The following is a 27,066-nucleotide window of genomic DNA, read 5'->3' as shown; positions in this document are numbered from 1 at the left end:
ATTTCTACCCTAAAGTAGACTTTCTTCCATGGAACACATGAGGGGACATCTCCATTTGTGTTCCACTAAAGAAGAGACAGTTGGGTTTGGAAGTACACACAAGTGAGTAAATGACAGAATTTTCATTTGTAGGAGCAGAACTAATTTAACTCTGATTCCACATTTCTAGGTCCTGGTCATGTCATGCTCAAGCCATGCTCAAAATAATCAACTTCAAGGACGATGAGAAATCCTTCAGCCGCCGCATTAGTCACCTGTTCTTCCACAAGGAAAATGACTGGGGCTTTTCCAACTTCATGTCATGGAGTGTAAGTTGGCATATTTTCTTTGATTTTAACAGAGGTGACCAGAGCTATTTGGCTGTAGTTAATGTGATATTTTGGTTTGATTTTAGGATGTGACTGATCCAGAGCGGGGCTTTGTAGAGGACGATAAGGTCACTTTTGAGGTCTACGTTCAAGCCGATGCACCTCACGGTGTGGCGTAAGTCAACCCTTATGTGACATTCAATGTAGATGACCTTTGTTCTTAAGAGGAAAAAAAAAAGCTGATTTAAGTTTTGGATTTGTTCTCAGCTGGGACTCAAAGAAACACACTGGCTATGTGGGCTTGAAGAATCAAGGAGCCACATGTTACATGAACAGCTTACTGCAGACTCTCTTCTTCACAAACCAGCTTCGGCGGGTAAGACATCTGTCTTTCATGTTTTTTGGAGTGAATCCTGCTGATTGCCGTGTGTACCACATAAGTACTATTTGCTTTGTCTGATGACCCCAGTGCTGTACATCTGGCAGAGAACTTTCTTTGTTTTTCCTTGTAGGCGGTTTATATGATGCCCACCGAGGGAGATGATTCATCTAAAAGTGTTCCCCTCGCCCTGCAGAGGGTTTTCTATGAGCTCCAACACAGTGATAAGCCTGTTGGGACGAAGAAACTGACTAAGTCTTTTGGGTAGGGTTTGTTTTGAATTTTCTGTTTTCAAGCACTCTGAAACTGCCACATGACATGTCTGCCTGTTCACGTTCTCAAGAGCTGGATGTGTATTGCAGTGTTTAATCTCTTTTCTTGTAGTTTGTCCTTGTTTTTTTTTTGTGCTCAGAAGTTGGTGTTTTTATTAAGTAATGTGATGTATTTCTGAAAAACAGTATGTTTAATATTTCAATCCACTTTGACGTACCATCTACATTATATATTGTATTGAAAATGTTGTGGTTGTTTCTAAGGTGGGAGACTCTAGACAGTTTCATGCAGCATGATGTACAGGAACTGTGCAGAGTGGTAAGTATCCTTGGATCCACTTGTTAAAGAATTGAGGGATTAGTCGTGTTTTATCAGATGAGTTTGACTTGGTCCAACTGTTGCACACTTGCCATTTTTAGCTTTTGGACAATGTGGAGAACAAAATGAAAGGAACCTGCGTGGAGGGCACAATCCCAAAGCTCTTCCGAGGAAAGATGGTGGTAAGTCAGTTGGACTCTGTGTTTTCTCTCTCTCTCTAATTCGTTGATTCAGCCTCACCACACTTGGATGTTTTCTCCATTTTTAGTCCTACATCCAGTGTAAGCACGTGGACTATCGTTCAGAAAGAATAGAGGATTACTACGATATTCAGCTCAGCATAAAAGGAAAGAAAAACAGTAAGTGTGGTCTTTTCTTTGACGAGGGATTATTTGCATACCTGTACTTCATTCATTTCCAGGAAGGTCATTTTTATCATTCTAATTGCATGAATTTTCATGAAGCTTGTTACATAGTTACTGTAACGTGTGTGTGGTTCAGCAGGGGGGTGGTACTCTCTGTTGGGGGGGATGGGTAGAATAATAAGCATCTCTAGAGAACAGAATTGTGAAGACTAGAAATAGAAGGGGGACTAAAGAGAAAGGAGAAAAGTGTGTGTGTGTGTGTGTGTGTGTGTGTGTGTGTGTGTGTGTGTGTGTGTGTGTGTGTGTGTGTGTGTGTGTGTGTGAAAAAACAAATTGGCTTAGACTGTTTCAGTTGCTCCAGACTGCAACCAAATGGTCGCATTTTGCGACCAAAATTTGAGTGTGTGCAACTGAATTTTACATCCAGTCGCACATGTGCGACCAGTAAATTTGTGCATTTTTTTTTACAAGTTAAACGTGGAAGTTGCGCGTTAATGAATCCAGAATGTGATGAGTGTGAGAAGAATAGGGAATGGCCACTGTAACTGGCTAATGCGTGGAGGGGGAGGGTCTATAATCGACCGCGCGTAAACATCTGTGGGAGACAGACAAAATATCACAACCTTCTATGCGCATCTGAGCAATGAAGCAAACTATTGACTCGTTCTTCCGACTTGCGGCTAGTGTGCCAGTGCCACAGTCTGATGACGTGTCCGAGGTTTGTGTTGCGAAAAAGTCCCGAACCCACCATTTTCGGGAAGAGTGGGTTCGAGATTTCAGCTGGCTGAAGTACTGTAAGGAGACGAGCTCAATGAACTGCGAGTACTGCAGTAGCTACCCCAAAAATGCGGGAAACACGAAGTTTGCCGACAGTGCAGGCACTTCGCAGTTTAAACGCAATGCTTGAGTTAAACATAGTCTCAGCCTTAAGCACAGAGTATGCCGTGATATGTTCATAAATCAAAAAGCAACGCCACTGCCGGTTGCTTTTAGAAGACAAGAGGCTGTAAATCAGAGCGCAGATGAGGCAGAGATGATGTTGAAATTTAACACGGCCTACTTCGTTGCTAAGGAGGAACTACCCTTCACCAAATTCAAAAGCCAGCTCGACCTTCAAAGGAAGAATGGCTTAAAAATTAACGAAACCTACAACAACGATACAGCATGCGCACAATTTGTTGGAGTAATTGCAGATACTCTGAAGGGGAAGACTTACACAATGATCAAAGATGCTCCGTAACTTGTTACTAAGCACTTTTTCTGAAAGTATCTATGGTATATTTTTTTTTATATATATTTGTACTGCCATGACAGCAATGGTGCTGTCGGTTTACCTTGTTGTTGCGTCTATAAAAGTGCACAATAAAATGTGAATTTGAAACAGCACATTGTCATTTCTGCATCTAATATCAAAGTATCTATTAATAGTACAGTGGAAATTAGTAGAAATGTGAATATTTGGTTAGCATGTTGATTTACGGTGTGTGCCCCTAAAATTTTCAGTTGGGGGCCACTGTGCTCCTAGTGAAACAAGTTAGTCTGGAGCCCTGTGCTATGAATCTGGCAATGTTTTGTAATAGAGGTGTGTGATTGTGGTACTAATGCACTTTTTTTCTGTTCTGCAGTCTTTGAGTCATTCAAAGATTATGTTGCTGTGGAACAGTTGGATGGGGATAACAAATACGATGCAGGGGAGCATGGTTTACAGGTGAGGATCTCACATACTTCATCACAGACGCGCACCTCTCCGTTCCAAGCTTACAGATGTTTGTTCATTTGTCTTCCAGGAAGCAGAGAAGGGTGTGAAGTTCCTGACTTTCCCTCCTATCCTGCACCTACAGCTCATGAGGTTCATGTACGATCCTCAGACTGACCAAAATATCAAGATAAACGACAAGTAAGAGCATTTAAGTGACACATTTTTTTAATATATACTTTTAATTTGAAGTGGGTGTTCCTGTAGCTCAAATGGTAGAATGTGGCACTAGCGATGCCAAAGTCGTAGGTTAGATTCTCAGTGAATGCACAATGATTACGAATTGGTTACCTTGAATACACTGTAGCTTTGCATAAACCATCTTCCAAATCAATAAATGCAATGTCTTGTAACGTTCAGTGTATATGTTAATGGGATAGTTTACCCAATAATTTTAGTTCTGTCATACTCTGCCTCATGTTGTTCCAAATTTGTATGCCTAAGGAGTTAAAGGGTTAGTTCACCCAAAAATGAAAATTATCCCATAATTTACTCACCCTCAAGCCATATATGACTTTCTTCTTTCAGCCAAACACAGTAATATTAAAAAATATCCTGGCTCTTCCAAGCTTTATAATGGGAGTGTATGGTACCTTCGATTTTGAAGCCCAAAAAAGCGAATCCATCAAAAAAGTAATCCATACGGCTCCAGGGGGTTAATAAAGGCCTTCTGAAGTGAAGCGTATAAATTTTGTAAGAAAAATATCCATATTTATAACTTTATAAACTATATAATCTCTGGCTTCCGGTAACGGCTGTCTGCCCATTTAGAAGAGAGTCAAGTTCCGGCATAGGCTTAAAGTAAGCTTCGGTGAGAAATGATGAACGCAGAAGCACGTGTTGTTTACAGCAAAGGAACACGGCGAAAGTCTTGTTTTAGCTATACTGTAGATTTGTATTAGTCTTAAAATAGTGCGTTCCTGCGTCTAGCCAGTCATTCCAATCGTCCATTCATGGCAGCAAACACACTCAGCCTCTGTTGGCATTACCTCGCATTTCCTGCATGAGCACCACCACGTCTCCCATACTCTCCGTCTACCAGATTATTGTTTGTGCGGCTGCTGCAGCCTCCTCCATCTCCTGGAGTTCCTGGTTGGTGTACTCTGGTTCAAACAAATATGGCTGGGCAAAGAACTCTTCTCTTATATCAAAATCCTCTTGACATTTTTCTTTAAAAATCCTTGTCGTCTTCTAATTCGTGACCGGCATTTTGTTTTTCTCTATCCTCTGCGCTTCCACATTCGTCAGTTCTCACCGGAGCGCATGATACGTCATACGCCGTAACTCGACTCTCTTGTGAAAGTACGGACGGCCATTTCCGGAAGCCAGTGATTATAGTGTGTAAAGTTATAAATATGGATATTTTTCTTACAAAAACGCTTCGCTTCAGAATGCCTTTATTAACCCCCTGGAGCCAGATGGATGGATGGATGGATGGATGTGCTTAATTTACCATTCACTCCCATTATAAAACTTGGAAGAGCCAGGATATCTTATAATATAACTCCGATTTTATTTGGCTGAAAGAAGAAAGTCATATACACTGGTGGCTTGAGGGTGAGTAAATTATGGGATTATTTTTGGTGACCTAACCCTTTAAGCAGAATTAGTTAATAAAAAATAAAATTGTTCATTGTTAGTTCATACTATATTAACTAATGGAAACTTATTGTAAAATGTTACCATTTATTACACTTCAAACTCATTTTCATAATGTATGAATGTATCATGAATTATGGTGTGTTCAGGGTTGGGTCTGTCAACAAGGCTGAGAAATTAAGTTTGATTCTTCACGTACATATTACCAAAATTCAAATTAAATTTGAATTTAAGTCACCAGATTTTTACATGTGCATTGTTTCCTAAGGCCACAAGAGAGCAAAACATACATAAACCAAACAGCGCTGTGTTAATTATTACCAAGAACATTCCTGTCGGTGCATTACATTTTAATCTAAAGTGCATAGAATAATCATCATCATAAAAAGATTTAGCCATTTTTATTCTCAAATGATAAGTAAAACGAAGAAACAAGGTCCTTACACTGGTGCCATGATACTACCCCAGGCTCAAGTTTCATAACAGATACAACCGTGTTTTTCATTCAGAACCGTTGTATGTACGGTAACAATATTCCCAGATAGTGGTGTTTGGCTGAACTCATTGGTGAAGCAGCTCAAACTCTGAGCCCAGGAGCTGTTCAAACAAATGAAATGTATCTGAAGACTGGAATCTCGAGACATATATTTTTCTACGGCCAAAGACCTTCATCTAAGGGGCTGTTCACACTGAACACTTGCTTCCATCCACGCAGTTTTCCGTTTGATTTTCTATGTAAACATGCACTAGACTGAAGTCTTTGACCATTGTGCTGTGTGTCCTATTTAGCTTCTCATGCAAGAACACTGTTATTAAATGCTGTGTCAAGTTAAAAGAAAAAAAGTTAAAAGCCTTTAAAAATGCTTCTCCATACAGCTGCATTCTATTGTTGCGCTGTATCTAGCCTTTTATTTAGTGCAGGGGTCGGCAACCATTGTCATGCAGAGAGATAATAACTAGTACACAAGATAAATATTTTATTTAAATAAAGTCCCCCGCACCTCCATGACAATCTACCTCTTGATGTAGTCCTTTCTCAATCACGCAGCATGTTTTTACTTGTGAGCTGAAAGAGATGCTTGGCACTAAGGGATAGATCACCCAAAAAAGAAAATTCTCTCTAGATATTTACTCATGCCATCCCAGATGTCTATGACTTCTGCTGAAAACAAAAAGGCAGATAAATTTGGCAGCGCTTCCAATTTAGGTGAGTTTTTGTAAGTAAATGTTTCCGCTTTGCATCAGTCGCACTGAGTGCATGACAGCCTATTATTTCTTGTTTTATTAGTTCATAAACACCTGATGTAATTAAATAGATACCACTATCAAAATATGTGATAGTCAACTCTGCATACACACTTCTTAAACCAAAATGATGGTGACTCTCAAAACTACAATAAGGATAATGGGCCAACATACAAAAACAAAAAATGTCTGGGTTTGATTTTAAAATTGAAATTAACCTGGAAATAAACAATTTTCAGGCTGACACATGAAAATTACATTTATTAAATAAAATATTCGTCCAATTTTTATGTTACCGCTGTAGTCAGGATAAATGTGTGTCCTTCAGAGAGGGAGATTATGCTCTTAAAATATCCTTCTGAAACTGACATCTAAATAATGTGCTTGTTGATGGAGCACTAACTTGAATTGGGACTGGAGGGTGCACTTTAAGAGACTCTGTATCTGTCTCTCGCTCATAACATCTCAAGCATAATCTCTGCTCTCTCTTTCTTGTGAGGCTAGAGAAATCGAGGCTGAGCCTGACACTTGATGTTTTGCCCTGCAGGTTTGAATTCCCAGAGCAGTTACCTCTGGATGAGTTTCTGCAGAAGCCAGACGTGAAAGACCCAGCCAACTACATTCTCCATGCCGTGTTGGTGCACAGCGGTGACAACCACGGGGGCCACTACGTCGTCTACCTTAATCCTAAAGGAGACGGCAAAGTGAGTGTCACCGCACCAATAGTGAGAACCTTTTATTTCAGGGGTCCCAAATATTTATTTAATGGGTTGGCTTTGTGGGTGGCTTCTTGTTGCATGAGATTTTGTGAATTTTAGGGGCAGAAGTGAACCACTGGTCAAAGGCAAAACGCTGTAACTAAACATTTTGTCACAATTTAGTTATGACTGATATCTGGTCTCTCAGGGTTTGTCCTTCACACTTTTAGTTTGAAAACACATTAATTTCTCAAAGTTTATGTCTGTCTTCCACACTAAATTGGCAACATCAGTATTTTAAAAATGCACACAATTACTGCATACTTTGGAAAACAATTACATTATGAAACTGATTAGTGTGGATGTAGCCTTCGGTTCATGACAGACAGGTTGCAAAGGTTCATATACGTATCTAATAAATAGATTACCATCCGAGTATATTGAACACATTTGGCTGGACAGTCAAAAGAGTTTTAAGCTATCTTTTAGTTTCAGTGGTGTAGCTACTGTGTCTTGCCTTTTTAGGACCGTGAAGTATTGTATTGCTTGTTTATAAATTTTGTTTGTTTTTTAGTTTAGTGGCAAACACTGTTTTAACTTAAAGGTATGGTTCCCACAAAAATGAAAATTCCCTTATTAAGCCATACATATGATTTTGTTTCTTCTGCAGAACACAAAGATCTTTAGAAGAATATCTTCGCTTTGTAAGTCCATACAATGTAATTGAATGGTGACCGAAATGTAGATGTTTAAAAAAAAAACGTAGATAGCTTAAGACATAGATTAAACCACTAGTTTTATGCTGCCTTTATTAGAGGTCGACCGATTTGTTTTGTTGCATTTTTTAACATAATCGGCATCGGCCAATATCCAAATATATCAAGCCGATTATTAGGCAGGAGCATCTGTGGGCAGCCTAGTGTTGTTGTGGAACACGTGTTCGACGCACGCTGCCCCTAGAGTCATTTTCCAGCAGAGTGAGCAGATCTCATCCAGTGCCTATGGAAGGAGCTAAGTTCCTTGGAGAAAACGGTAAGGATTCAATTTGTATAACTCCTTTATATTTAATTAAAAACTTTTGATATGTTACTGCCAACTTCAAGAAAAAATGCAACAAACGCGATAGGCGACATGACGTACGGCTACTTTGGATATTGATAGCGTAGTTGAAGTTGCATTATCACAGCTGAAGGGTTGCTATCATGTCACAATAAGGAAGCAAGAATTTTGCAATTCCAGACAGTGAATCTGAGACTTTTATTTGTTCTGTTTGTGTGTCTTATATTTGAGAGAAATCAGTAATAAAAAAGATACCAACGCACTATAGGCTAGTGAAGGACTGGCTTTGGTAAGCTCGGACGTTATCGGTTCTGCTGTCGGTACTGGAGAAATTAAGAAAATATATTTATTATTGCTATAAAGAGAAAGTTATTTTATCTTGCCAGCCATTTCTATGTATAATAATATGAAACCATTTGTCTGTGATGCAATTTAGCTATTCAGAGAGAGAGAGAGAGAGAGAGAGAGAGAGAGATCTCGGGCACATCGAGCACATCAAGAGCCCTGCTTAATGAGTGACAGAACTAAACATTCAAACGTAGCCTGGTTTAGATCTGTGATATTAGTCTGATTTTATTTTAGATTTCGCCTTCCAAAGATTATAAAAAGAATATTTATACATGAGCCGCATTCTGTCTAGAACAACTTCCTTCCCTTCACAGCGGTGCACTGACATTTCTTCCTAAAACTTAACGTCAGAATCAGCACAATCGGTGATTGTTGTAAAATGCAGTCTAGCTACTGTTGCTAAATTGCGGGACGCGTTTAATAATAAAGAGCGCAAGAGATATCGTTCCCAAGGCGGCACGCGCTCCGAAACACACCGCAACGAGACAAGCAAAGTATAGGCTACTTTGGGTTTCACGTGCGCGTCTAAACGATCAACTATACACAAAAATGTCAAAACGACCGGCTTGGAGATTCACTTAAACACAGTTTATGTCTTAAATGGACGTAGTTATGGAAATAGCTGGGAGAAAATATGGCGCATCAGGAGCCTATTAGATCTGAACTCGGTCTTAAAGGGGAAGCAGTCTAATCAACATGCTGACGATTGAGCCATTACTGCGAATCAAACAACAAAAGGCAAAGAGAAAATCACTTCAGCTCTTGAATGAATAACTTCTGCATTAATAAGCATTAATCTATCTATGATAAACTATGCAGTGTTATTTTACAATTGATTACTTTATTAGATTTCTTTTTAGACCACACCTGAACAGTAATGTTAGTAGACCTTCCTGAAATTAAATCACTGTGCCTATATAACGTTTATACATATATATATATAACAAAAAGAACTGTTAAGAATACCGGTAAAGTACCGGATCGATAAGCAGTATCGGTAAGAGTAGTAATACCATTAAAACCTGTGCTTCTCTTGGATGCTCTGAATATTGGATTACGTGTCTGGATTGCCCCTTAATTAAAGCTGCATTTGGATCTCAACCTTGGTGTCTCGGAGCAGTTCGTAACACCTGCTTTGTTTATTTAATATATTTGTTATACATTATTTATACAATGTTTTTACATTATACATTTTTAATTTAAGTGTACAAGTGCAGATTGGTCAAGTGTTCAATAAATGTATTTGTTGAGAAATTTTGTCTCTTAATTATTCGTTACATTTTATCTTTCAAATAAGAGGTTAAAAACAAGCACATATCGGCCAAAATAAATTGGCAGCATTTATCAGCCATCGGCCGACCCAGATTTCAAAAGATCGGCATCGGCTGAAAAAACCCATATGGGTCCACCTCTAGCCTTTATTTGCTTTTTGGGACTTGAATTGTATGAACTGACAGAGCTTAGATATTATTCTAAATATCTTCATTTGTGTTGAAAACTCATGATGAAACTCTGCAGGGTTCCCACACGCACAGAAAAATCTGGAATTTTGCAATGCAGATGTAATTGAAATTTGAAAAATACCTAAATGTTCTTGGGATGGGTGTCAAATACACACACATATAATTTTGTCACTTTTGGCAGCTGCGCATTATGACAACCCATTGTCACGGACATTCTCTGGTCATCTGCTGTTATCTCTGCTTGATCCAACAAATGATTTTAAGATTATAATTTTATGATTAATGTAATTTTTAAAATGATTTATTTTTATTGTTCAATTTTATGGCTGTAGTGTTAACTACAAAAACATTTCAGTTGTAAACTTTAGTTAATGACAATGGTCAGAACACTGCTAAATAAGGCAGAAACTCGTCATCGCAGTGTGAGAAAAGGGTCCATTAAACCACAAAAAGCTACGATTTTATTAAGCAATATCACACGAGCAAGAGTGCGATATGGCCCTACATCAGCACTGCTGTGATTCGGCCGCAGGCACGAAGTCACAGGCAGAGTTCTGTATGTAATCACAGCAGTGCTGATTTAGGGTTATATAGCACGATTGTGAGTGTGATTATTGCTTATATACAACAGTTCAATGAACAAGTGATTTAAAAAACTGAGTATGGTCATTAAAAACGCATTTGTGCATGGAACTACTTTATTACGTGGCGGATCAGAATCTGCCATTGCTGATTCAAACCAAACGATGCGTCCAAGCCTTTGTTAGTAATTAAAAAATGTTACTCCAGAAATAGTATCACGGCTTGTGCTGTTTCTACCAAGTTGTTGGATAAACCAGGATGGATGTGTGTGTGTGTGTGAGAGAGAGAGAGAGATATGCCGCTGGATCGCGGGTCGGCATCGCGTACGGTCGGAACTACGACGGTATCTGATTGTCTTTGAACCTCTGACTTTCGTTCTTGATTAATGAAAACATGTCCGTCTTGCCCACGGGCCTCAACCACAGGCGTATGATCACCAGTTGCCACACCCAAGCAGAGATGCTGTCAGCTTTCTGGAGATCAGCTTTCTCAGTGGTAAAATAGCAGTCCAAGCTGGGGTCATTCTCCCTTTTTTGCGGTAGCCGGTGCACAAGAGTCATTCACAATAGAAACCGCAAGGGGGGAGACGAATATCTTACTGCTGTATAGTAATGTTTACTTTTAAATATTAATAATTATAAGGATTTATTAAAGAAATATCTTGCATCTGTAACGCCCGTTTCACACATACTCCGTTTGCAGTGCTTATACGGTACAGGAGCAGCACGCGCTATAGTGCTTTCACATATGCTGCGTTTGCAGTGCGCTACTGATCCGCAGTTTGTGTGCCACAAAATCAAAAATGTGTAAGTAATTTTTATTTTAAATCCAAACGTTAACTTTGACATTGTTTTAAGACATTGAAACAGTATGAAAATTAATTTTAATCATTGTGATTCTTTGTTTTACATGTAGTTTGAGTTGTTGACAGAAGAAAGGCTATCGCGCTATATCTGTTGCTAAGAAGGAGAAGAATGAGACGCATTTGCGTTCACTCTCTTTTTTTAGGGTAAAAAAATCATATGATGGCATTTTGCAACTTTTGGGACTATAATCATACTTTTTTGTTTTTCTTGACCCTGTAATTTAGTAACTGTAGAACACATTAACTGAAATTATGCGTATATGATGAAATTATTACAGTTTCTTGTCAATCTATGTCTATTTTAATGTGAACAATGCGCTGCCACTTTAATCCAGTGCGGTGCAGCACAGCAAAAATAGACACTGTGCGGAAACCATCGCTGCATTGCTGTATACGCACCGCAACTGGAACGGATCGACGGACTGCATCCGCGTGCAGTGTAAAAGCTCTAACTTGTTAACATGGGTACGGAATAAAATACGCACTGCAAACGGAGTATGTGTGAAATGGGCATGATGCTCTGTTGTGCAGCACTTTATTTGACCTCTCCAATATTGTTCCAAATTCTAAGGGTTTTCGTAAAAGCAATTAATTTGCTAAATTATGCAATGTTATGTAAAAAAAAAGAAAAATACATATTTTTTTTTTATTTGAATAATGTTTTAATTTTATTGGGCACAATTTTGATTATTAAACTGACTAATACAGAAATTGAGGGGGGGGTAAACGACCATCCAATAACCACAGTGCACATCATGACCCATCTTGCGTGTTTTTGCTTAAATATTACACCTGTTGGGCAAAAGATATCTTGGAAATGTCCTGGAAAACTGCCTTGAAAAGAGTTGGAACCATGATCAGGGATGGCATGAGGATTAGTTTATCACAGAAGTTTCATTTTTGGTGAACTATTCCTTTAGGTTTGTTTTTGTTTGGCGTTTTGTTTGATTTTGATCTACCGTGAAATGTTTTATGAATTTTCTTTTATTTATTCCCAAAATGTTATGTTTGTTCATCTTTCAGTGGTGTAAATTCGACGATGATGTCGTTTCGCGGTGCACTAAAGAAGAGGCCATTGAACACAATTACGGTGGTCACGATGATGACTTGTCAGTGCGTCACTGCACTAATGCATACATGTTGGTGTACATCAGAGAATCCAAGCTCAGTGAGTTCCATTAACTTCCATATATTTTGATTGCACCTGCTGTGAGGTAAATTTGCTTTAGCATTACCATTTTACCGTGTAGTAATTACAATTCAGCTGTGACTGCATAAGTGGCTGGCAGGCAATAATCGGCAGATACCTTTAGCAATGTGCTAAATCAATCTATCACCCCTTCTAACTCAAAACCACCATATTCTCTTTCGTGGGTCTTGTGACCTGTATTTGTTTTCATAAGTGCTGTTTTTGTGTCCAGGTGAGGTCCTTCAGCCAGTCACAGATATGGACATCCCTCAGCAACTGGTGGAAAGGCTGCAGGAGGAGAAGAGGGTGGAGGCGCAGAAGAGAAAAGAGAGGCAGGAGGCTCACCTTTACATGCAAGTGCAGGTATGAAGCAGCTTCGTGTCTCCTTTATTCCCAATCACTCTCAGGCATGCAAGAACATAGTCTTCTCAAAAGAAGAATCTATTTGGTAAATTTATTCTGCTAGATAAAATGGGTAATTTCAGATCTTTGTTGTTAAATCCTCACTAAGTTTAGACTTGGGGTGCTGTTTACACAACACTTTTTTCTTTTTTTTTTATGCTGTGTCAAGTTAAAGTTTCTACTTTAAAAGGCATCTGAAGACACTGTGTTTTGTCCTATCAATTAATCTGCATCTAGCTTTTTTAGCGTTCGGTCTGAAAGGCCCTTTAAATTGTATGCTATTTCTGTGTTTCTATTTCTCAAATAATTCAATATCTGTCTTAATGTAGATGGTGACAGAAGACCAGTTCTGTGGACACCAGGGCAATGACATGTATGATGAGGAAAAAGTAAAATACACAGTGTTCAAAGTTCTGAAAAGCTCCACTCTTGCTGAGTTTGTTCAGAACCTCTCACAGACCATGGTAAGATTTCCTCCTGATCCCCAGCATGCAGTTATTTTTCATTTTCCACTTGAGTTTTCTGTGGCATAATTTGTCATGTGTATTTCTCGATTTTACAACTTAGATCTGTGTTTAAAAGGATAGTTTCCCAAAAATTAATGTGCTCTCATTATTTACTCAGCCTCGTGCCAACCCAGATGTGTGAGAGTTTCTTTCCCTTGCAGAACACAAAAGGTTTTTAGAAGAATATCTCAGATCTGTTTTCCTCACAATGCAAGTGAATGGTGACCAGACCTTTCAAGCTCCAAAAATCACGTAAAGGCAGGATAAAAGTAATCCATATGACTCAAATCTGTCTTCAGAAGCTGTATAATGGGTGTGGATGAGAAACGGATCAGTATTTGTGTCTTTTTTTAATTTTTTTATGAGATCTATAGTAAAAAGGACTTGAATATTTATCGGTTTCCCACCGGTGATTGCATCGCTTCAGAAGACAAATTAAACCACTGAAGTCATATGGATTAATTGTATTCTGCCTTTATGTGATTTTGGAGGTCTTGTCACCATTCACTTGCATTGTGAGGACCTACAGAGCCGAGATATTCTTCTAAAAACCTTTGTTTGTGTTCTGCAGAGGAAAGAAACTCGTACACATCTAGGATGGCATAAGGATGAGTAAATGATGAAAGTGTTCATTTTTGGGTGAACTATCCCTTTAACCATATCAAGATGCCTGTTGATGTAGTCATGTTCAGATAGTTTGAGTTGTCGGGGTCCAGAAGCTGTAGACATAGAGAATTCATGTGAGATTCGTTGTTTTTTTCTAGTGTCTATGAAGATGTTTTAGTATCATATAGATTTTATTCTTCAGGGTTTCCCACAAGACCAGATGAGACTGTGGCCAATGCAGGCCAGAAGCAACGGCACTAAACGGCCGGCCATGTTGGATTACGAAGCAGATTGCAACAAGTCTGTAAGTCTGAGTAATTGGAGTAATTTTTGTTTTGCATATTGCTCTGCACATCAGAATTAAGCTGTTTATCTCAATGTCTTATGCAGATGATTGACTTGAGCGATAACGAGAACCCATGGACAATATTTCTGGAAACGGTAGATCCAGAAATGGCTGCCAGCGGTGCAACATTACCCAAGTTCGACAAAGACCGTGAGTTTCAACATCTGTTTCTAACTTAAGAATATTGTCAGAGTCCTCTGAGGCTGTAGATGTTTGATAAATATCTTGCTGTAAAGTGAATAATGAATACAAATAGTTGTCTTGTGATGGTGTTGACAACTAGTTTGTTTTGGCTTTCAGATGATGTTATGTTGTTCTTGAAGATGTATGATCCAAAAACCAGAAGCTTAAATTATTGTGGACATATATACACACCTATATCCTGTAAAATACGTGAGTAATCAGAGCAATGTATTGTTCTCTTTAAGATTTGTTTTTTTATCTTAATTGACAGACGTCAATCCTTTTAAGTTGCTCTACATCTTCTAACCCAAACAGGAGACTTGCTGCCAGTTATGTGTGAAAGAGCAGGTTTTCAGCAGGGAACTAGCCTTATCCTCTATGAGGTAAGACATTTCAGAGTATTCATAATAAGCACATGGACGTTGTTTTGTTTTTTCGTTAAAGGTGAAGTGTGTAATGTTTCAATGTTAAAATGATTTCTCCATTCCCAGGTTAATTTTAAATAGACAACTATAAACAAGCCATTCATAGGCTGAGTTCCCTAAAAAGTATAAACACTGCAGCTCTGTGAAACTTTATCAAAACATTGCTTTTAGTTTGCTACATGGTCTCAACTAATGTTGTGCATTTGGTGCCACCAGTGCTGCAAAATTTACAGTTCACATCTAACTTAATTTGCTAAGTGATACGCTGTCTTTTTGGTTCATCTGAGCAGCAAAATCAAAATATGCCTAACTAATGTGTCCATTTGTAATGAGAACTGCACAGATAAATCAGGAAATAGGGAAATAAGGAATTGGTCTAAATAGAAGCCTATAGCTTAAACTGTTTTCTGTTCTACAGGAAGTTAAACCGAATTTAACAGAGCGAATACAAGACTATGATGTCTCCCTGGACAAAGCTCTGGATGAGCTGATGGATGGAGACATAATTGTGTTCCAGAAGTAAGTATTGATCATTAGGGTTAGGAATTGAGAACTGGTTCCTCTTTCTTTCTTTCTTTTTTTTTTAAATACCTGTACCGATTGATTTTCACGAATTTCGGTTCCGTTAAAGGATATCGCACATGCAATTTTCTGCCGATGTGGACCATGCACTGTACTAAAGTATTCTGACAGTTCCCTGCAGCGCATTTCAGCAGCATACTGCCTTCTACTAAATCTACAATTTTAAACACACAACATGCCCAGCATTGTCCAAATCCTAAACTATTTACTCTTATGAGACAGTTCTTTTGAAAAGGCAATCTGTATGAAACCGAGCATCCAGAGTAGTACGATTTCCAATCAAATGACTCATATGAGCCAGTTCTTTTAGTGAATAAAAACGCTTATACTTCAAAACAGTCATTGAATTACTCTTATACTGATGCACAAGTTATGAATGTCTAACTCGAATTGAATCGGAACCATAATCATTAAATTCCTTATGATTCCCATCCCGATTCATCACCTTACATCTGCAGTAATTTTTCCCAGGTTAACAGAGCTTTGAAATGTAGTGTTCTTTCATCTTGTTTTTGCCAGGGATGATCCTGAAAATGACACCAGTGAGCTGCAGACTGCGAAAGACTACTTCAGAGACTTGTACCACCGTGTGGACGTCATCTTCTGTGACAAGACCATTCACAATGACCCAGGCTTTGTTGTGACTCTATCAAACCGAATGAACTACTTCCAGGTTGGTTTTTGAGATAATAATCTGCTGGGATGAGTCTTTGCAACTCAATCTCTCTGTGCTTAACCTCTGGGAAATACGGTAATTACTTATCATATTTCTTGTGTTTTCAGGTGGCCAAGACTGTGGCACAGAGGTTAAACACTGACCCCATGCTCCTACAGTTCTTCAAGTCACAGGGGTAGGTTTTATTTTTTCTCGAGTACCAACACTCTGTTTCCAGGCTGTGTAGTTGCACAAACTCTCACAAAATCTATGCGAACACTTGCGTTTCCACTAACGGGAATATTAGGGCATGCTAGTGCATGCCAGAGCCAGTTGCATTCCCACTGTCACTTCCGGGGCTTCATCATGCCACCTCGGGGCTTTTTCAAGGTCAATGGCCTTTTACCCACTGATTACCCTTGTGCCAAACAAGGCCAACTGTGGATTGATGCGGGTCCAATGTCAAAGGAGGAGTTTTGCTGGACTTCCCAGGTTATGTATCCATTGCACAACTGTACAGGTTCTGGCAAAAAAAAAATTGGATACAGTAATAATCTGTTAAAGCAGTGACTAAAGACATTTCCATAATTTGGTGAACTTTCATAGACTGTGCTGGGACATTGTCCCACTGTTAGTTGAGAGAATGCTCTGGACACCATGGCATTTAAGGTGAATACTCCGTATTCTAAGTAACTAGATAACATGATACCTCAGCTTGAGCTTCCCTCTTGCTTGTGAAATGGGCAGGGTGTGTGACATTGTCACTGCAGCGGCATATTAAGCTTGGATTTTTGGGCAACGCTGTGGAGTTATTGACCCAATGGTGGGAACGCAGATTGATTTTGATCTTGTGGCTAGAGGTCCGAGCCTATTGGCCCCACCTGGCCAGTTGATTGCCCTGGCTCGATAGTGGAAAAGCGGCTAATGATAACATCAGTCTGTCTGTTGAGGGTCTTTTTGGAGACTTTTGTACATAATGAAGTGAAATAGTTTAAATCTGTTAATTCCAGGGTCCTGAGTAGCTCGAAGATTATTGATGCGGACTACCACCCCTGGAGTTGTGAGTCCAGGGTGTGCTGAGTGACTCCAGCCAGGTCTCCTAAGCAACCAAATTGGCCCAGTTGCTAGGGATGGTAGAGTCACATGGGGCAACCTCCTTGTGGTCGTGATTAGTGATTCTCTCAATGGGGCGCGTGGTAAGTTGTACGTGGATCGTGGAGAGTAGCATGAGCCTACACATGCTGGGAGTCTCCGGGGGTGTCATGCACAACGAGCTACGTGATAAGATGCGTGGATTGACTGTCTCGGAAGCAGATTGAGGGAGTAACCATGCCACAATGAGGACCTACCTAGTAGTGGGAATCGGGCATTCCAATTGGGGAGAAAAACAATCTGTTGATTCCAAGTATTGGTACTTAACAAATCCAGTATAATGTGACTCCTTTTTCCATCATCTGTTTGCGTACATGAACATGCATTCTAATCCTTTTTTCTCTCAGGTACAGAGATGGCCCAGGGAACCCACTCAGGCACAACTATGAAGGCACTCTCAGAGACCTGCTGCAGTTTTTCAAGCCACGGCAGCCTAAGAAGCTCTACTATCAGCAGGTGAGAGGTCTTCCACTCTGCATTCCTTTTTAAAGGAATGTGATTCCTTCAAAGTTAAGCTCAGGGCACCTGATTTATTATGGTTTTGCTCACTACAGCTCAAGATGAAGATCACAGACTTTGAGAACAGGAGGAGTTTCAAAGCTATATGGCTCAACAGTATGTTTCGAGAGGAGGTAAGAACATTCTGTGGCAGCTCCTAAGATATATATATATACATTTAGTTTATATTTCATGGCATTCATGGGCATTGAAATATAGCTCATACACGCACATCATTTGAATTCAGGATTGATATGGCAAACTGCAATGTTGTCAATCATCCGTAAACCACTATACTCTGCTTTGCATTTTATATAACACCCTTTACGTTTTTCATTGTTTTTCTCATTACATTTCCGTGATTAATCACACTCATTTTTAAATAATATAAATAGTGATGTGCACGAGCACTCTGGTACTCTGACATGGCTGCAATGTTCGATCATGAAAACGATGATCGATGGTGATCATGCATGATGTGACTTTTCACTTAATTCGAAATTCAGTGACTTACATGACGACTAAACATAAACGCGTCAAAGAGGGAGCTCGTTTTTAATTTTGAGATTGATTATGTTGTGGTTTTGATGGATACATTGATTGTCAGAAACGTCTCATAGTATCCAAACTGGTATATGACGCTATGCTAATCAAAAGAGTGTAATTAACTGTGTTTTGAACACCTGTCTGTGCAAAATGTTTTATGATTTAATATAAGAACATTGACTTGTTGATGGATGTTATTTAATAAAAGTGAACGTTTGTCACTGATTGTAAACCTGCCAGCCCTGGGGGCCGAAATGTTTGCATTACGTAACCCACACCTGCAAGTGGTGGCCAACAAGACTGAATACAGCAGCCAAAGATGTTTGTCAGACATAAATATATATATGTAAACGTCATTGCCCCTAGAAAGATTAATTAGTCTTGAGTAGACAAAATGACCAAAATGCCCATCCCTAAACATAAAGCAGTTTGGCCTGCTTTCTGCCACTCAATACATCTAGAGTATAGCAAATTCTTGAGACAGTGATACATAAATGTAACTTGTTCAAAACTATGCAATTAATTATGTCCCTGGGCCGTAATAAGGAATATTCTATCATCACAGCAATTTAAGCTTTAAGTACCACCTGTTTTCATTAGGGGGCAGTAAGTGAAACACCAGCTGTATAGGCAACATGTAGCTGTACAGACAACATACTACACTCTGGCTTGCTTGACACTACCTACAGCATTCTTGTTTTCAAACACAGCTCGGAGTGCAACTCTGAATACAGGAACTCGAGAGGTGGTTTCAAACTACGTTTAACGACACTGTAACCTAAAACGCTGTTTATGACGTGACTCAACCAAAGTAAGACACATCAAAAGCGTCCATCTGACACGTACATTGATGCGTTCTTAGAAAAGCCCTTATAAGCTAGAACGGACAGATTGACATATTGAATTGCAAAATGTTGAGTGCTGGTGCCGTAGTGGGCTAAAGCACATAACTGGTAATCAGAAGGTCACTGGTTCGATTCCCACAGGCACCACCACTGTGTCCTTGAGCAAGGCACTTAATTCAGGTTGCTCCGGGGGGAGTCCCTGTAATAAGGGCACTGTAATTCGCTTTGGATAAAAGCGTCTACCAAATGCGTAAATGTAAATTGGATTGCTGTGGACTGTAGGCCAAGTGCAGGCTTATGTTCAGTAGGGGTGTGACGATAACCGCATCACCGCAATATCGCGTTAATGAGATGCCTACCGCGGTGTGAGGTCATCACCGCACTTTTTTTACTTTTTCTGCTGAAAGTTACAGGAGTGCATATGGTGTGTGATATGAACAATAAACACATTAATATTTGCTTATAATTTACTGTATTCCCAACGCATTCTCATCCTAGGGCGTAATATAGTGACACTTTTGACATTTCGTCTACATCCAACGCACATGGCACCCTTTTAGCGTCAATATGAGACACAGAGATATATGTTCAAGGGCTTCTGGAGAAAAAAAACGCTTTGTCTGCGCAAGGGAGGAACAGTCCATTAATGAGGGATTTATTTTTTGTGTGTCTGATTATTATTAATTAGCCTAACTGTTAGGTTTCAGTACTTGTGATGTTTACAGATAATGTTCAATTAAATACACACAAACACAGGCATAAAAGACAAAATCATAACGTAAACTGTTGGAGTTAGATTTTAATTGCATGCGATACTTCTCTTATGTGGTATAGGCAGTTGACAGCGCTAGCCAAAAGACATTATTCAAAAAATGGCCACGAATCTAGTGTCTAAGCCAAATACTGTGTCGGCTATTTGGGCACATTTTGGCTTTGAGGCAGGTGACAATGGGCAGCCGGTGAATTTGGACGAGGTAGTATGCCGTATTTGTCGCAAAAAAGTATCCGTCTCGCGAGGAAATACCACTAATTTAAGATCACATCTTAGAATTAACCATCCTGTGGCGTTTGCCGGACTTGGGTGCAGCACACCTACAACCTCAGGCCAGCAACGACAGTTGGGAGTCTCTGAGGCCTTTGCGAGAGGTGCGAAGTACCAAAGAGGCAGCGATCAGTGGCGAGTACTTACTGACAGCGTGACTCGTTATTTGGTAGAACAAATGGTACTATTCCGTACCGTTGAGAAGCCAGCATTCAAAGCCATGCTACAGGCATTTGATAAGCAATATGTACTTCCTGACCGAAAGTACTTTTCTCAAACAGCGATCCCTGAAAGGTATCTATCTGTGAAGGACGGCATAATACAGGACTTAAAAGATGTTGATCATTTCTCAGTGACAACTGATATGTGGTCAAGCGTTAACATGATGCCATACATGAGCCTGACCATACACTATCTCAGCGCAAACTGGGAACTAAACTCGAAGTGCCTGGAGACCGTGTTCACGCCAGAAAGCCACACGGGTGACAACCTGGCGGAAGCTCTCAGGTCCTCCTTCCACGAGTGGTCCCTGGACGAGAGGAAACTGGTCTGTATTACCACAGACAATGGGGCAAATATTGTGGCTGCGGTGCGAAAACTTGGCTGGACATGGCTAAATTGCTTTGGCCATAATCTGCATTTAGCCGTCACCAATGCAGTGAAGACGGAAAAGGACCGCACTGCCCGAGCCATGGGTGTGTGCAGAACATTGGTGACGACTTTTTCGCAGAGCTGGCAAAAGAAGAGAAAGCTGCAGAAAGAACAAGTCGAGCTCAGCCTGCCCCAACATTGCTTAGTTCTGGTGAGTTGTGCTAAACTTCGATTCTTATTTCTTTAGACGTTGTTTTTCATGTAACAGTCCGTGGATATAAACGCACTCGTCCAAACGCAACTTGTTGAAACTTTGAATAATTTATTCTACAAAATAATGGGTTGCAAACGATGACAAACCTGTTCCATAATTCCTATTAAACTCAAAAGATATCGAAAAAATAACAAAGTTATATAAATAAATGTTATTTCATATTATTGTTATGTTTATGATGTAATAATTATATTTTTTCAAAGCTGAATACTGAAATAACTAAATCTAAAATCCTGTAAATAACTGGGCAAAACTTATGGAAACGCCAATCAATGCTCTGAATTTCTGCTGCCCATTTTCATGATTAAGATAAGATAAGATTTTATTGATCCCGAGCTGGAGAAATTCGCTTATAGCAGCTCCAGATATACGAGCCCTGCACATTGTGCAAGAAAAAAAAAAGTAGGCTAAATTGTGCGCACGATTTAGGCTATCCTACTAATTCGTTCCCTCGTTTTATAAATCATGCGCACAATTTACTATTTCGTTCCCTCGATTTGCAAAATCGTGCGGACGATTTACTACTTTGTTCCCTCTATTTATAAATCGTGCGTACGATTTAGCCTAGTTTTTTCCTCCATGTAATGTGCGGAGCTCCGTAAGATAAAACACAACAGATGGCAAAAATACACATGTGTATAACTAGTGGCACGATGTATAAATAAATACATTTTATTGCACAGGACAAAAAAACATAGCCTAATTGGGGATTACAATTTTTAATGTATTCACAGGATTGTCCTACCAGGTGGGGCACTAAGCAGAAAATGATTGCGCGCGTTCTCGAGCAAGTCCCAGCCATTAGGAGGGTGTTGATGGATGACCGGCGCAGCCAGCATTTGATACCGACGTGGCAGGACATCGAAGTCCTCGAATCTGTTAATGCAGCGCTGAAGAAGGTCGTGGATTTTACAGATGCGCTGTCTTCCGAGAAGACAGTTACAGCGTCCTCTGTTAAACCAGTCCTACAGTTATTAACCGAGGATAGTTTGCTCCCAACCGATGAAGACACGGAGTTGACGCGCAACCTGAAAAGAAAAATGGTTGGAGTCTTGAAAGACAAATATAATGCACCTGCAACACAGCAACTATTGGCAAAGGCCTCATTCATTGACCCAAGATACAAGGACATCAACCCCGGAGATGACGTTAAAGATGCGCTCTTGGAGGAGATGCTGGCAATGCCAGAAGAGCAGCGTGATGTCGGGGATGGAGAAGGTGCCATGAGTACCGCTGCGGCTGGAGAGGGAGAAGGAGGAAGTGCGCCATCATCTTCACCTCCTCCAAAAAAAAAAAAAATGAATCTTGCGGACCTGCTTGGAAAGAGAAAAGCACAATCCTCCAATCCGGTCCCAAAAAGAATCCGTGCAGACACTGAAGTCGCAAGTTATTTGCAGGAGGACGCCCTCGATCTGCACTCTGATCCGCTTGCCTGGTGGCGGGATAATCAGAAAGTTGCCAGAAAATATATGACTATATGCGCAACGAGCACTCCTTCGGAGCGTGTATTCAGTGCGGCTGGCAACATTGTTACTCCGTTAAGATCCTCGCTGAAACCAGACAAGGTTAACATGTTGGTTTTCCTGTCACGAAACCTGAAGACCGAAAAATAAAGCAGCAGGAATTGACGATTCAGCGGCCCAACAGCCGAACACTTTTATTTTGCACTTAAAAAGGTTGTTTATGTTTAGCCTAATTAATAGTTAATTATTAATATTTACAATTTAATATAAATGTTAATTTGCTGTCAATAATAAAGAAAACTGCTTTATAATTATTAAAAAGGTTGTTTTAGTTTAGCCTAATTAATAGTTAATTATTATTTACAGTTTAATATAAATGTTAATTTGTTTATTTGTTAATAAAGAATACTGCTTTAAAATTATTCATTCCCATTGTCATTTACAAGCTACATGCGTTCTTGATCGCGTCTGCAGCAGTGTGTGGTGCGGCCGCGGGTGTTTTTTTTTTTTTGTGGGGGTGGGGGGGGGGTGCGGTTAACCGCCAAACCGCGAGATTTGTTGCTTCTTTACCGCGGTAAGACAAAATCCTATACCGTCACAGCTCTAATGTTCAGTAATATATTGCCTTATAAAGCCACTTATGTTGTCTTATCAATGCAGTACTCATCTGACACTATGTATGCTAATGCATTTTGTTTAATCTTTATTATATTTATGGTTATTTTAATATATAATGCTATTCTGCTCACTACAATTGTGCAAAGTGGTTATCAGAGTTACTGTAGACTTTCTTTCTCGAACCAGTCTGGCCGTTCTCCGTTGGCCTCTCTTCAATCAAGTGTTTCTGTCCACAGAACTTCCACTCACTGGATTTTTTTGTTTTTGGCACCATTCCGAGTAAACTCTAGAGACTGTTGTGTTTGAAAATCTCAGGAGATCAGCAAAAATACTCAAACCAGCCCCGCTGGCACCAACAATCATGCCACAGTTGAAATCACTGTTATTTAATTTTTTACCCATTCTAATGGTTAATTTGAACATTTACTGAAGCCCTGACCTGTATCTGCAAGATTTTGTGCATTGCACTGGTTCTACACAATTGGCTGTTTAGATAATCGCATGAATATTTAGGTGTAAAGTGTTTGTAATAAAGTGCTCCGTGACTGTATATTGATTTGTTGAGGGCCTTAGCAAATATTTATATTATGATGCTTATTACAATCTGCACATTCATTAGCCTTGTCTACTGTCCTGAATACCTCATATGTTCCTCTCTCACCAGGAGATCACACTTTACCCTGACAAACATGGCTGTGTTAGAGACCTTCTGGAAGAATGTAAAAAGGCAGTGGAGCTTTCTGACAAAGGATCAGAGAAGCTAAGGTGTGTTTTCTCAACTCAATATGTCCTCAATAATGGGAAGCCTATATTGTTTCCTTTTATGTGCTAAAAGGTAGCTATGAGATTTCTTTTTTGTTTTGTTTTTACTGTGAATTATCCTAAATAATATGAAAGGTTGAGACCGAGAGAAAATGTTTTATTAGTTAATCTTGCACTAGCAACTCACTGACACTACTGAAATGTAGCTGTCTACAATGAGTCACCCACTACAATATTTGTCATTTATGTCACAGTTTGTAATATCTGCCTTACAGTTTTCTTTTCTCTGCACTCTTCAAAGGCTGTTAGAAATTGTCAGCTACAAAATTATTGGGGTTCACCAAGAAGATGAATTGCTAGAATGTTTATCTCCGGCAGCCAGTCGAACGTTCAGAATAGAGGTAAGCGAGAACTGATAAGTGCGAGCCGACCTCAAAGGCCCATCATTCACTGTGTTCAACAAAGGATCTGTTTCTGAGTAAAGCATCTTAAGATGATTTAGGATCTGTGATTTTACCTCCTTGTGAATGCTGAGTTTAATGTTTCATGGCAGGAAATCCCACTCGACCAGGTGGATTTGGACAAGGAGAATGAAATGCTGATTCCAGTTGCACATTTCCACAAGGAAGTCTTCGGGACATTCGGAATTCCCTTTTTGCTCAAGATCCGACAGGTGTGTTTGAGTGCATGTGTAGGTTTACAACTGTCATTAGTTCAGTATGAATATGTCAGTTGTAATGTGTTTGTTTTTGTTGTGGCAGGGGGAACTTTTCAGAGAAGTGATGAAGAGAATTCAGAGCATGCTTGACATTCAGGAGAAAGAGTTTGAGAAGGTAAGATGAGTTTGAAATCAAACAAAAGATCTTGTTAGGAGTGTTAATTTTGAATCCGTATTGAATGCATACTTAAAAATAATAATACAAACACAGCGGCTTCAAAGTTCACGTTTAAGGTTGAAAGGTGTGTAATTTATGTTGTAGAACAAAGTCTGCATATCATCAAGAAATGTTTACCACAGACCTTATTTTAAGTTCCAAAACCCCATTATATTCTGCCTGGCCAAAAAAAAAAGTTGCATACTCGAAAATATCATTGGACCGCCTTTGTTTTGATTATGGCGTGCATTTGTTGTGTCAATGTTTTGACAACCTTATGTAACGTCACATTTATTTATGTCCAGAGTTGAATACATTTTTGGCCAAGATCTTGTATTGATGACAGGAGAGTCGAACCACTCTGTAAAGTCTTCTCCAGCACATCCCAAAGACTTTCAATTGTGTTAAGGTCTGGAGTATGTGGTGGCCAATTCATGCGCAAAAATTATTCCTCATTCTCCCTGAACCACTCTTTCACAATTTGAGCTCGATGAATCTTTGCATTGCCATCCTTGAATATGCCCATGCTGTCAGGAAAAAAAAAAATCCATTGATGGGATAACCTGGTCATTCAGTACATTCAGGTAGTCAGCTGACTTCATTTTATTGCTGCATAACATTGCTGAGCTTAGACCTGAACAAATGAAAAGCAACCCAAGATCATATCACACACTCCAGAGGCTTGTACAGTGGTCATTATGCATGACAGATGCATTGCTTCATGCTCTTACCCTGATGCGCCCATCACTTTGTAATAGGGTAAATCTGGACTCATTCGAGCACATGACCTTTTTCCATTTCTCCACAGTCCAATCTTTGATCCCTAGCAAATTGAAGTCATTTTTTTCAGATTAGCCTCACTAACAGGTGGCTTTCTTGTTGCCACACAGCGGTTTAGTCTTGTTCTTGTTGCATTGTGCATGTGCAAATGCTCTTAATTTCATTATGCATAGCTGTGAGTTCTTCGTAGTTTAAAAAAAAAAAAATGTTTATGATGTGACTCTGATCACATTCATTCAAGATTAAACATTTCTTCCATGGGATTTGTCTTCTGACCTGGTTGTTTAAGAAATGAGAAGCTACACACTGAATCAGTTAGGATCAAAATAAATGTTGCCAGCTGAAACATATTAATCACTGCAATAATGTTCCAATCATAGGCTCTTAAGTATCTGCTTATTTAAATCCAAATGCTAACTTTTTTTTTTTGGCCAGTCAGTGTAAAAATCCATATGAAAATCCTGAGGGATCCCATGGCGAATTAGACTTCCGGGTTCCCCTGCAAATGGACGTCATTTATGGCTGAATTTTTTTTTTCTATTGTTCTAAATGAGCGTGTCAGCGTCTCCAATTATTAATGATCATAATACACACACACCCATTATCTCCATATAAGGACTTTCCTCAAACTTACCTCTCCTCACTCAAAACCAGTTGAAAAACAAACACCACTTATATAGGTGTAGGTGTACATGATCACCTGCATCTACATGTGATATTAGAGAGATGAATTTAAAACAAGACTTGACAATAATATATTGATTTTTGCATACATTAATTATTTATTTTTTTTTACTTCTATCATAAACTTTTAAAATGTGTGATCTTATAGAGTAATCATGATTTCTGTGTGAAAACATTCTGACATGTTTTGCATACACATGGTTAGTGAATGAGACTGGAATCCCATGGTAATGGAAAACCTATAAACATCAGGCAATTTACACATTTAAATTTTCAGGCCTGTGAAAGCCAGGAAAATGTATAAAGTCAGTTTGCATTTTGTAGTTGGGCAATATATTGTCGATCAAATATTTAAAGAGCCGAGCATGAGTATAGCAAAATTTGGAAGCCGTAGTGATTTTTTTTTTTTTTTTGTCTGTTCTTTGAATGTGTCCAAATGGTCTGAATGATTTGTTAATGAATTCATCTGAATTCGTAATTCATTATCATATTTTTTTTTTTTAAGTTATCAATTAGTCCTAAACAACTCTAATGGTCATGGAAAGTCATGACTATCGTTTCATATTGATTTAGATATTTTTTTGTTTTTCCCCTTTAGTTCAAGTTTGCAATAGTGATGATGGGCCGGCATCAGTATATTAATGAAGAAGACTATGAGGTGAATCTGAAAGACTTTGAGCCGCAGCCAGGTATTTTAGCCATCTTTTTGCTTCTAAACTCTCTCCCTTTAACAACAGAGCAGGGGAGATATTCAATAATATGTGAAGTCATATTTGGGCTAGCA

At 39.3% G+C, this 27,066-nt stretch overlaps 1 protein-coding gene across 4 annotated transcripts in view; it reads left to right on the top strand.

Moving 5' to 3' along the window:
• The window catches only part of LOC127652693 (ubiquitin carboxyl-terminal hydrolase 7), a 34,764-nt gene that overhangs the window by 5,962 nt on the left and 1,736 nt on the right, over positions 1–27,066 (top strand). For 3 of the 4 annotated variants that reach the window (XM_052139000.1, XM_052139001.1, XM_052138998.1), the window contains exons 4-30: positions 170–308; positions 395–483; positions 576–684; positions 821–951; positions 1,224–1,278; positions 1,380–1,460; positions 1,547–1,637; positions 3,269–3,351; positions 3,431–3,540; positions 6,791–6,968; positions 12,282–12,426; positions 12,680–12,810; positions 13,179–13,313; positions 14,164–14,265; positions 14,352–14,457; positions 14,608–14,700; positions 14,806–14,873; positions 15,334–15,434; positions 16,017–16,170; positions 16,281–16,348; positions 17,652–17,760; positions 17,859–17,936; positions 23,846–23,946; positions 24,245–24,344; positions 24,497–24,616; positions 24,705–24,776; positions 26,881–26,971. In XM_052139000.1, coding sequence (XP_051994960.1) covers positions 170–308; positions 395–483; positions 576–684; positions 821–951; positions 1,224–1,278; positions 1,380–1,460; positions 1,547–1,637; positions 3,269–3,351; positions 3,431–3,540; positions 6,791–6,968; positions 12,282–12,426; positions 12,680–12,810; positions 13,179–13,313; positions 14,164–14,265; positions 14,352–14,457; positions 14,608–14,700; positions 14,806–14,873; positions 15,334–15,434; positions 16,017–16,170; positions 16,281–16,348; positions 17,652–17,760; positions 17,859–17,936; positions 23,846–23,946; positions 24,245–24,344; positions 24,497–24,616; positions 24,705–24,776; positions 26,881–26,971 — 2,840 coding nt within the window. The remainder of the gene's footprint in view (positions 1–169; positions 309–394; positions 484–575; positions 685–820; positions 952–1,223; positions 1,279–1,379; positions 1,461–1,546; positions 1,638–3,268; positions 3,352–3,430; positions 3,541–6,790; positions 6,969–12,281; positions 12,427–12,679; positions 12,811–13,178; positions 13,314–14,163; positions 14,266–14,351; positions 14,458–14,607; positions 14,701–14,805; positions 14,874–15,333; positions 15,435–16,016; positions 16,171–16,280; positions 16,349–17,651; positions 17,761–17,858; positions 17,937–23,845; positions 23,947–24,244; positions 24,345–24,496; positions 24,617–24,704; positions 24,777–26,880; positions 26,972–27,066) is intronic. The other variant, XM_052138999.1, reaches the window with a different exon arrangement.

This window comes from Xyrauchen texanus, chromosome 12, assembly GCF_025860055.1.
Source record: "Xyrauchen texanus isolate HMW12.3.18 chromosome 12, RBS_HiC_50CHRs, whole genome shotgun sequence".
In the NCBI taxonomy this organism is placed as follows: Eukaryota; Metazoa; Chordata; class Actinopteri; order Cypriniformes; family Catostomidae; genus Xyrauchen; species Xyrauchen texanus.
This window is presented reverse-complemented; position numbering and strand designations above follow the sequence as displayed.